Source organism: Solanum stenotomum, chromosome 7 (assembly GCF_019186545.1).
Source record: "Solanum stenotomum isolate F172 chromosome 7, ASM1918654v1, whole genome shotgun sequence".
NCBI lineage: Eukaryota > Viridiplantae > Streptophyta > Magnoliopsida > Solanales > Solanaceae > Solanum > Solanum stenotomum.
In genome coordinates this window covers 16,128,495-16,139,864 of record NC_064288.1, presented here as the reverse complement: position 1 = coordinate 16,139,864, position 11,370 = coordinate 16,128,495, and the positions used below count along the sequence as shown (strand labels likewise).

The following is an 11,370-nucleotide window of genomic DNA, read 5'->3' as shown; positions in this document are numbered from 1 at the left end:
TGATTGACATTGTTGTTTGTTTCGTCAATTGGAACAATATCGTTAACAAATAGTATTTATATACATGAGACTTCATCCTATATTTTGTACATATCTTTTCCATAACTGGGATTTAGGGTAAATAGATACATAGTAATTATTGAACCCGCAATTACAAAAAAATCCTTAATTTGTAGTTAATCTCAACTACAAATCCTACTAATATAATAAGAGAAAGGAACGATTTCGGAAAAGCTTACACATAATACTGTCAAACATAAAATATTATGTTACATAGCTTAGTAATTAGTATATATTATAATGCTATTGGAAACCGTCTCTCTAGGGTACACTTCACATTTTTTTATAATTCTTGTAAAACTACACAATTACTTTATTATTATTTGTCATATTTTATATTAAGTTATCGTAACATAAATATTTTCTCTAACAGACAATTATCTCAAAGATTTATCAGGAAACCTTGACGTAACTGATAAAATCATTGTCATGTAACTAATATCATGAGTTCAAACTATGAAAATAATCTTTTTGGACTGATTATAATAGACACTTACGGTCAGACCCTTCTCGAACTCGAGCACCACAACTTTAGTGCACCTTTGACTGATTATAATAGATTCTATGGTTCAACCCATCTCGAACTCGAGCACCATCAGCTTTAGTGCACCGAGTTGTCGTATATTTATCATCGCAGATCGATCCCAGATCTATTTTTTTCCGAGATGATGAAACCCAGAAACTCAATCGCAAAAAACAATATTCCAAAAATTCAAGAATGTCAGTAATCCCAAAAAACCCCCATTTTTATCATCATCAATTTTGGAATCAATTCCAAAGGAGAAAGTTGATTGTTTGGTGATTAGGGCTGGTTATAGTGAGCATTGCAGTAGCTAAAGAGCTTAGTGTACATCATGGTAGACAAGTTTTGGTTTTGGATTCTACCCCAATTTTTGGAACTGGTACAAGTTCTCATAATAGTGAAGTTATTCATGCTGGCATCTATTACCCTATTAATTCTCTCAAGGTTCTTTCTTGTTTTCTTATTTCTAAGTTCTATTGTGAATCTTCTTGTTTTTTAGGCATACCCATTTAAGGATTTTGTTAATAATCGAATCTTGGGGTAGGTTATTGGTTGAGTTTTAACGTTTTAGCTGATAATGATTTGTAATTAAGGGTGTGTTTGGTATGGAGGAAATTTTCCAATTTTCTCATGTTTGGTTGGCTTAAATGTTTGGAAAATGTTTTTCAAATCAACTAATTTTTCCCAAATTTAAGAAAAATGACTTCTCTTTCAAAATTGAGGAAAACATGTTTCAAAACTCTACTTCATCATTTAGAGCCCATTTGAATTGGCTTAAAAAATAGTTTTTAAGTCAAAAATAAAAAATCAAACTGAAATGAATTTTAAGTCAAAAAATAAAAAGTAGGAGGAAACATACTTTTGGTTTCTGACTTATTTTAAGTCATTTTTTACCTTGCCAAATACTTCGTAACTTATTTTAAGTCATTTTTGACTTATTTTAAGTTACTTTTTATATTTGTCAAATACTTGCAGAAGTCAAAAACTGACTTAAAAGTAGGTTTGACCAACTTTTAAGTCAATCCAAACACCCTCTTAATTATTTTATTCCTTGCCCAATCCATATCTCGTACCCGACCCTTCCCATTCAAAAAAAAATTAAAATTTTCTTATTTTTAAAATTTCAAATATATTTTTATCCCTACCACCAACCCAGCCTCCCCGACCCCTCCCCCCCTCAAAAAAATTTAAAAATTATTTTTGAAAAATATTTCAATTTTTTAATTTTTTTTACCTCACCCAACCCCTACCAACCCTACTCCCTACCCCCCCCCCCAAAACCCCCAAAAAAAATTATTTTTGAAAATATTTCAAATTTATTTTTTTATTTTTATTTTTTACACCACTGCCCCCCTCCCCCAACAAGGCCACCACCCTTCCCCGCCACCCCAGTCAATTTTTTCTTTAAAGAAANAAAAAAAAAAGAAGTTGTTTTTGAAGAATATTGCAAATTTCAAAAAAAAATCATTTTTTATGCCACCCTCACCCCACCCAGGCCATCCCCATCAATTTTTTTTTAAAAGAAATATTGTTTTTGGAAAATATTTCAAATTTTAAAAAAAATCATTTTTACTCCACCCCCTACCCCTACCAGACCATTCCCGTAAAAAAAAAAATTAAGAAAAAACTGTTGTTGGGAAATATTTCAAATTTAAAAAAAATTCATTTTTTATGCTACCCCCCTCCCCGGCGCCACCTTATCAAAAAAAATTATTTTTGAAAAATATTTCAAATTTCATTTTTATGTTACCCCTACCCCCCNGTCAATTTTTTTTAAAAAAATGGTTTTGGAAAAAAAAATCCTGGGTCGAAAGTCTGGTCAGGTTTTGGGTCAAATCTCAGGATCGGATTTTTGAATGGTGAGGGTCTTGTCCTAGTTTGGGTGTCGGGGTCAGGTCTTAGATAAATTATCGGAGTTGATTTTCGAATCATAAATTATTTTCCTAAAGAGTATTTTTTAGTCTCAAGCCAAAAATAAAAGATATTTTCTAAAAAATATCTCTCATTCACCAACCAAATATTTTCAAGAAAATATTTTCTACTCACCGACCAAACATGAGAAAATAAATTAAAATCCACTTGTTTTCCAAGAAAACATTTTCCTTTCATACCAAACACACCCTAAGTGTTACTGGAAGTCTGGATTTTATTTTTAGGCATGATATGTAAATAGACACTTAAACTTGAGCTCTGCTAGCCAAGTAATCACTTTAGACAACTTAACTTGTCTCCATTGTATTAGTTGAACACTAGAACTTATAAAATGATCATTTAGATACCTCCATAATTCATGTGTCACGTTAGCATTGAGTGTCCATTAGAAATAGTGAGGACGAGTTGAAGTGTTTGGTTGCCAATTGAAATTAAGTTTAGGTGTTTAGACGTGCACTTTCAAAGTTGGAGTGTTTACTTGCAGAGGTCTATGGGTCTAGTTTAAACCATTCATCAATCCGACATCCGAGAAAGTTATGCATGTTTTAAGAAAGTTCTGTCAGTGAACTTTCCAGTTACGGCAAGGAAAGCTGAGGCTTAGTTTTAGTGTTTGTCTATGTATTATGTCTTATTTTTATGAATACCCCATTTAGCATTTGCTTAAAGTTTGGATTATGATACTGCTATTATTCGAGTTTCTGGTTTCTTTATGCTGATAAGGACTATATTCCCTACTAAGAGTAACTGGAAGTTTCAATTTTTATACTGCTAGTCAATCCAGTTTGTTGTGTTTTGTCTTTCTAATAACCATGTTGTTCGAGCTAAAGTTTGGATTTTGATACTGCCAATCAATCCAGTTTCTTGTATTCTTCTACTGTAATCTTGCTTCAGAAGTCAGAACATTCCCAATCAAGATTGAATTGAAAGTTTGAATTTGATTCTGCTAATCAGTCAGGTTTCTTGTCTATGGCTTTAATGTTGCTTCTATAGTTACTGAGTAAGCATGAATGGGCACTTTGAATTTTTATACAGTTAATAATCAAGTGAGTATTTCCTGCTATTTGGAAGAGGAGAAATAAGAGGTATCTCTTAAGCTTTAGTGGTGAAAGTTGAGTGTCTAACTAACTGGGAATACAATTGGATGCAACATGGAGAATTGTTCTACAAGTATTGCAAGGACCATGAAATTCCAGACAAGTAGATAGGCAAGCTAATGGTTGCTACTGGATTATCAGAGGTTCCAAGGTTGAGCGCTCTCATGACTCGAGGAATTCAAAATGGGGTTGAGGGTCTGAGAATGATGGAGGGGCATGAAGCTACCACACTGGAACCCGAATTGCAATGTTTTATTAAAGCTTTATGGTCGCCTTCCTCGGGAATAGTGGATAGTCATTCCTTGATGCTATCATTGGTGGTAATGCTTCTCATCATTCAGTCTCCAAATATATTGTCATATTGATTGTTTGCTAATCAACATCCAAAGAGCTCATTTTTTTTAGAACATTGGGGAAAAAACTCTCTTTACTTAGAAGAGCTTGATTTATCTCTATTTGTTTACCTTTATAGAATCATTGATGTAATATTGACAGGACTATGACCATACCATGGGTTTAGGGCGAAGCTGAAAGTCATGGGACGACTTTTTCTTACAATACTGCTGTTATTGGTGGTCATATTGAAGGAAATCAAATTCAAATTCATGTTTTTGAGAGCAATGTCATTGCAAGCTGGAATGGGAGCTCTGAATTGGACTCTGAACTAATTCTTATTCCCAAGGTTGTAGTGAATTCTGCAGGTTTAAGCGCTCCAGCCATTGCAAAACGAATGAAAGGTCTACCTGACGGTATTATACCTGCTTCTCATTATGCTTGTGGTTGCTACTTCACACTTTCAAACACGAAATCCCCTTTCAAGCACTTGATTTATCCTATACCTGAGGTTGGTGGCCTTGGAGTGCATGTTTCCTTGGATTTGAATGGCCAAATCAAGTTTGGTCCTGATGTCGAATGGATAAAAGGAATTGATGATATTCCGAGCTTCCTCAACATGTAAGTTCTCATTGATAATGTAAATTTTTGCATATTGAAGGTTGGAAAACATGTTCTCATTTTCATCGTGAAATGCAATTAGCAAATGTTGGTAAGTCTATCTCTATACATTGCACATGGTAATAACATTAGTACATCACAAATGAACTGTAAAAACAAGGGAAAGCCCACGTTTCTTCATTGCGCTCCATGCTGTTAGCAGGGGTGGATTAGTTGTTCCGTTGTTCCTAACATAGTTGTTTCACTTCCTGAAAGTACAATAATACAGAAAAAATTGCAAAAAAACCTCACTGACATCTCATATGATAAGTAAAAGCAAGGTAGATCTAGAAAGCAACACATGAAGAGCTAGCTCCGGCACATTTTACATTTAACATGTACTAAACACAAGCTGGCCTTATTTGAGCAAAGAGACGAGCTCCATTTCCCAACATTTGAAAAATATCAAAGGTGCTTCAGTTCACATTCTAAATAGTGAAGATGAACAAAAATAAGGTAGTTAAGTAATCTCAAGTCTACACTGCATGAAAACGGTGCACAAATGGTTTGGCGTAGTCTATTTAAAAATAGCAAAAGAAAATAAAAACTTAAGAAAGGGTCACAAGATATACTCATGTTGATCCCCATGTAACATATTGACCCGCCCAAAATGGGTAATTTGATTCAGAGCTGGAGCACTTCACAGAAAGCATGACCCTCCACAGCTTCATAAAATCTAACTCGCAAGAATTTCCACACACAAACCTTTTGGCTTTTCAACATTTGTCCCTCGTATTGTTTCCACAAAATGTACAATTAAAGTTACCTCAGTTACGACTCATTTCACCCCTCTTATTGTTCTCTCAGTTACTGAGTAAACATTTGTCCCTCGTATTGTTCCCTCAAATTAGTGTCAGACAAAGGATTGAAATCAACAAAGTGAACCACAAGAATTAGTTAATCCATATGTACCAAATTCTTGAAATGATTTTCCTAAAAGGATTAGCAAAATTTCCTTGTTAGTACATACTCGGCTACATTGACTTCGGTCAGAAGTCACACAATCATGCTAGTACATTGATATCAGACAAAATAGACCTTCCGTAAAATGCATTAAACAAGGCTATTAATTTCTTACTTGGTAATACATCACCATAGCACTTGAGAGTTCTTAGAAAAGTCAAGTTACAGATACAATTTGCTACACTATTTGGCAACAAGATAGAGAATTCTTTATAGCAGGGACACATCTTATTTAAAATAACAAAGACGAAAAGAGTTGAACTTCAGTAATTAGAAGACAGCATCATCTTAAACAAAGATTTAAATCCGTCTTTTTCCCTATTAAGTTTCACCTAAGAAGACAAGTAAAAGTACACCCGAGATCAAACACTACCCCAGCAAGGATTAGGCACATTCTGCTGCCATTATTTCCATGTCCCTGGTCCTCTTTATGAGTACTCCATCTAGAGGCAAAATAGACTCGGTCAAGAGCACCAAAATTAGTCCAGAAGAAAAATATAGATAGTAGGTAGACCGTAAGACCTGAAGAAAAATACAGCTAGTAACTAGGAACAAGGACAAAATCAATAGTAGTCTAGAAGAAAATAAACAGTTAGCTACCTATTAGCAGCAGCAAGAAAAGCCAAAATCAGATACTAGGTAGACCGTAATACCCATTCCAGAAGTTTATCTTTTTGCCTTATTAAGTTTAACCTATAAAACATTAATTAAAGAAGCCCTTAGATCAAACAATAACCCTGGGGTGCATTCACATCTTAAACAAAGCTTTAGATCCCAATCGATTTCTCTAGATTCCCCTGTTCATTGGTATCTCCAATCTACTCGCGTGATCATAACAACTTAACGTGTTTCCTCAACAGCTTTCTCCTTCCAACCCACTTCATGTCAACTTTAGTACCAAACTGAAAGAAGATTCACATTGACTAAATATGTAACAGAATGAAAAGATAGTCCTTGAGATAATTAACAGTAAGATATAAGCAGCAAGGAAAAGGACCAAACTAGATAGTATGTCTTACTTTAACTCTTATTCAGTAATTCCCGTATTTCGTCTTTTCCCTCTTTAAGTTTCACCTAAGAAGACAAGTAAAAATAAGCAGCCCGAGATCAAACACTACCCTAGCAAGGTACTCCCTTATAAAGTGGCTCAAGAACACCAAAACAAGTCAAGAAGAAACATACAGATAGTAGGTAGACCGTAATACCTGAAGAAAAACACAGCTAGTAACTACGACTGTAGGAGCAAGGACAAAATAAAAACTGGTCCAGAAGAAAATAAACAGTTAGCTACCTATTAGCAGAAGCATGAAAAGCCAAAAGCAGATACTATGCAGACCGTAATACCTATTCCAGAAGTACCGATTTTGCTCTTTTTGACTTATAAAGTTTCACCTATAAAAGATTAATTAATTAAGCCCCTAGATCAAACAATAACCCTGGGAAGGACCTCAGCATTATCGGTGCATTCACATGCCACAAGTTCTATGTTCCTGGTGCTCTTTAATTTTTACTCTGTCTAGAGGCATAACATTCCTTTAAAACACTGTGGAACAAGAGAAAAGATGTCTAACATCACTTAGTTCATAGTCGAAGACAAATTTATTGTTCCTTGAAAATAGTGCATAAAGGGAAAATGACTAACAAAATCTCCAAGCAATACGGTTTAAAGATGTCCTTTTATATGACTTGTCTTGTTCTATATGTGAAATAACAATCAGAATTTAACAGAACTTGAGAAAAAAAGTACTCTTACAAGTTATTTGTTACTCGGTTTTCTTGATCTGAGCTTTTTCAGCCTTTTGTCTTTTGTTGCATCCGTAACACCTTATCTAGAAAAAGGACAAACTAGACTTTCAACATAGAGTGCTACCTTAGGATAGTCATAAAAGTTGATAGCCTTTGAATATCTTAATGAAGCATCCTTCGGGTTGCATATCACAGAAGCTGAAATAAACACGACCAAAATCTCACCTTTATTTGAAATGAAAGAAGGCCGAGAAAGTGCATGACCATACCCAACTAGATGATCAGGATAATTGATGGTAAACATTTTTGTCCAAGATTCTTTAACCCCATACTCTTTCATGACCCAAACATCTACATGAGAGCTACTATAATCACAAAAAACAGAAAGATCACTTCCTAACACTCCCAGGATCAAAGCAATATCTCCCTCTCTATAGCAAGGATGCTCCACTTCTCCCCATTTCTCATTAGCCAAATCAAAAGAAATGATATTCCAATCCTTGTAGTTAATAATTAGATGATCAACAGTAGCTGTAGGCCAGTGAAGTTTCCCCTTCACAAACTTACCTGAAACATCGATTTCGTCCTGACTTTGACGATCATCAACACTTCCCCAAGAATCACTATTTAAACTATATATTTTGAGCCCACCTAGACCGGATTTGTCATCACTACAAAAGCCATCCACTAGCTTATAGTCATCATGAAACTCATCATATCCAAAACCATAAATTCGCCCTTGCTCAAACCACATTGTAGATGTAGGATCAGGCAATTTCTTGTACTTTCTATTTGATGGATTCCATAGAAACAAATCATATCTCTCACCCACAAGACAAATCAATCCATTTACGGAACCTAGAATCATTACAGAGTGAGGCCATTCGTTATACAATCCATCAGATGTCATGCGATAATTCAAGTCAAATACCTCCGTAACAGACTCAGAAAATAAAGAACTAAGAGTATAATCTTTAAGATCTAATGTACCTCTAAAACTACGCATCACCCTGTGGTGAGTGTAATCTTTGTTATTAGCAGATACACTAAGATGGCTCTTGACAAATTCAGGGCTAGAGATCAAAGCAAGCCAAGACTTCGAAACAGACCTGAATTTCAAAAGGGGTTCCACTGGAAGCCTTAAGAGGATTTCAGTGATGAGTTCTTCTGGAAGAACAGGAATTGTCAAGAAGGAATCTTTCTCTGAAGTTGAAGAAAATTGAGCTTGTTTTGTAGGTCTACTCCATTTTGGGGGTTGATGGGTGTCTTCATCTCCCTCAGATTCCATTTGGGTTTCCACAAACTTGAGCTCCGTATGCTTACCGAGACTGAAATTTTCCCAAAGTGTACTAGTCACAGCTGTTGTGGAGTGTTTTTTCAACAATATATTTTAACCCTATAGAGGATGACAACCTTTTGGGCTTTAATTTTGATTTAAAATATTTTTACTCGTTTTTGGAAAAAAAATATTTTCAAAAAGTAAAACCTATATATATAGAGAGAGAAAAAGCTCAAAATAGTCCTTTCATCTTTGAATTTAGAATCAAAGTAATCCTTGTCTTTTAACATGGAGCATTAATAGTCATTCATGTTTCAACAATTGGCGCATATTTAGTACTCCCCTAAACAATCGTCTAATTTTTTACGGCACTTTTCTTTGCACGTGAGAAATGCTTTCTGAACTCAAACCTTCCCTGCTTCGTTCTCCTTCAAATAGTATCAGTACCTAATTTATCCACCATAGCTCTGTTTCTTTCATCTATTTGCATAAATGAAACAAACCAAAAAGTAATATTCAATATGTCAGCGGTGTTTCAATGATTTTGAGGAATGCCTTTTTTTTTGTTGATCTCCTTCAATGGAAGTCTCAGGCAGAAGAAAAATTCTCCATTTGCAAAGCATTTTTCATCATTATTGATATATGTGTATCTATAGGCAAGGTTTTTGCACACCAGATATTCGACCAATTGTCACATTGATCATTTTGATTGTCCCAATTATGACATATACATGCTAAACATCAGTGAGCTCGAAGACAATTAGAGGCACGCGATAATCTAGAAGAGAAAAGATCGAGGCAGATTCAAGCTCTACCTAGCGGAAGTTTATCAAATGCAAGTTTTGATAGAGAATCTGAGATAAGAGGCGGAAAAAATAAGCCAAGAGTAGTTGAGATCAAATAATTAAAAAACGGGTGTTTCGAAATGCAATCACATGTTGACATAGTATAGAATAATGTATCTTTTTATTTTACAATGTAATGAATTTTGCTATGGAGCAAATATGATGTATATTTGGTTTCAATTTGTTTGGTCCCTTGAATCTTCACAAAGAAATTTCCATATTTCAAATCAGAATTGCATCATATTTGCACTAAAATTGCACCAAAACAACAATAGAAAAGCACCCAAACTGCATTAGAAATTCACCAAAACTGCACTAGTAAAGCACCAAAACAGCACCAAAAATGAACCATACCTGCAGCTCCTAATTTGCACTAAAACTACACTAGAATTGAACCACAAACAATAGCAAATTCGCACAAAAAACTACACCAGAAAAAAATTTGAAAAACAATAACAAAATATAGTTTCTACTTGAAAAACAAGAGGTGATCTATTTTTTTGTAAAAAAAAACTGATCTTTAAAATGTAACTGCACTTTGTTGGATTGGTAGTATTTTTTCTTGTCCAACTTCAACATATCTCGTCCACATGTTGAATTATTCCGTCGTCGATTGAGTTTGTTCTAGGTTGTTATTTTCGTCTTTCTCTTCTTCTTTTTCTATCACTCAAACCTGGTTCATTATAGGAAGTGAGAGACAGGGGAAACAGAGATTGTTTTGAGGGGAAAACTTCTCACGTGGACTGTTCCGTTAAATATTAGACAGTTGTTTGATGAAGTATTAAAAGTGTACCAATTCTAGAAACATGGAGGACTATCAGTGCTCCATGTTAAAAGATAAGGATTATTTTGATTCTAAACTCAAAGATGAAGGATAATTTTGAGCCTTTCCTCATATATATATATATAAAGCTGAATATAAACTCTCAATGATCATCATTTTTATTTATTTATTTTCTTCTTTTTAAAATATTTTTAATTTATTTTTATACCTAATCTACTAATTAAATAAACTAATAAAAGACTCATCCAATAAATACATAATCAAGTCGTGTAGTAATCAAGAATGATTTATGACCTCTCTTAATTCATCATTAAAGACTGAATAATGAAAGAATATTATTGTAAACAAATGTCCAAATGTTTTTACTTATTTAAAACCTTCACAAAAAAATATCAATGTTAAAATTAATCCTTACCATGTATAATAAGAAAAATCTCTTTATTTTTATCAATTACAACATAATAATTCTGCATTTTTTAATTATAGAATTTGAAAGGTACCATTAAAATGAGAAAACAACTATATAAACAAAATATATTCACTAGCTTAGTTTTTTCATGAATCAATATAAACTTTATGCAGTATAAATTTGCAAAAGTAGGTAGAATAGAAAGAATGAGTCGAAGAGAAAAGACCATAGCGATTCAAGATTATTTTATAATCTCAATGCATGATCAATACTACTATCTTGCGTTCTTGTAGTAATGTTGGATCAGGATAACTCTTCATTGATCACCTTTTAAGATACCAAACACCATTTACGTGATATAACAACAGGAATCATCGGGCCACTGCTTATTACAAATGAAATTAGTGTATATTATTTACTGCTTTCATTGTTTTACTGAGTTTTACCAAGTCTAGGTGTTTTTTCCTATATTTTTGGGATAGGCTAGAGTCAATAACAAAGTATATCAGTACTATGATATGGGAATAGTTTCTGCACCTTTTTAAGAGTCAAGTTATACTACTTTTAGGAGTCAGTTATAGCTTTAGAGTTTAGTTTATAAATTTCTCTTTTCTACTGTATTTTCATTATAAGCTTTTAATAAAAAGGTTTAGTTATTCTCTAGATCGTTTGCTTCTTCTCATCATTTCAATAAGAATTTTCTATTCAACTCTTTGTTTTATGGTAGAGCCAGGTTGGAATT

The 11,370-nt window shown here is 33.8% G+C and overlaps 2 protein-coding genes across 6 annotated transcripts; one reads left to right on the top strand and one right to left on the bottom strand.

Annotated features, from left to right (window-relative positions):
- The first annotated feature begins 3,571 nt into the window (after positions 1 to 3,571).
- On the top strand, positions 3,572 to 4,567 carry LOC125871036 (L-2-hydroxyglutarate dehydrogenase, mitochondrial-like). The gene is made up of 2 exons (XM_049551620.1): positions 3,572 to 3,929; positions 4,130 to 4,567. Exons 1-2 carry the CDS (start codon positions 3,729 to 3,731, stop codon positions 4,565 to 4,567), a joined length of 639 nt encoding a protein of 212 aa, XP_049407577.1. The 5' UTR covers positions 3,572 to 3,728.
- A 10-nt stretch (positions 4,568 to 4,577) lies between these two features.
- Positions 4,578 to 8,682, bottom strand: LOC125871018 (F-box/kelch-repeat protein At3g23880-like). Of its 5 annotated transcripts, XR_007446965.1 has the most exons (3): positions 7,319 to 8,682; positions 6,771 to 6,825; positions 4,830 to 6,008 (listed from the first exon to the last, which is right to left on the bottom strand). XR_007446965.1 is itself a non-coding variant. In XM_049551596.1 (1 exon), exon 1 carries the CDS (start codon positions 8,597 to 8,599, stop codon positions 7,391 to 7,393), a length of 1,209 nt encoding a protein of 402 aa, XP_049407553.1. In that variant the 5' UTR covers positions 8,600 to 8,682; the 3' UTR covers positions 7,223 to 7,390. The 5 variants fall into 5 exon arrangements, 1 of the variants encoding a protein (XP_049407553.1); XR_007446963.1 differs by lacking the exons at positions 4,830 to 6,008; positions 6,771 to 6,825 and adding an exon at positions 4,578 to 4,811; XR_007446966.1 differs by lacking the exons at positions 4,830 to 6,008; positions 6,771 to 6,825 and adding an exon at positions 4,676 to 4,811 and having other exon boundaries at positions 8,421 to 8,560.
- Positions 8,683 to 11,370: the final 2,688 nt, after the last annotated feature.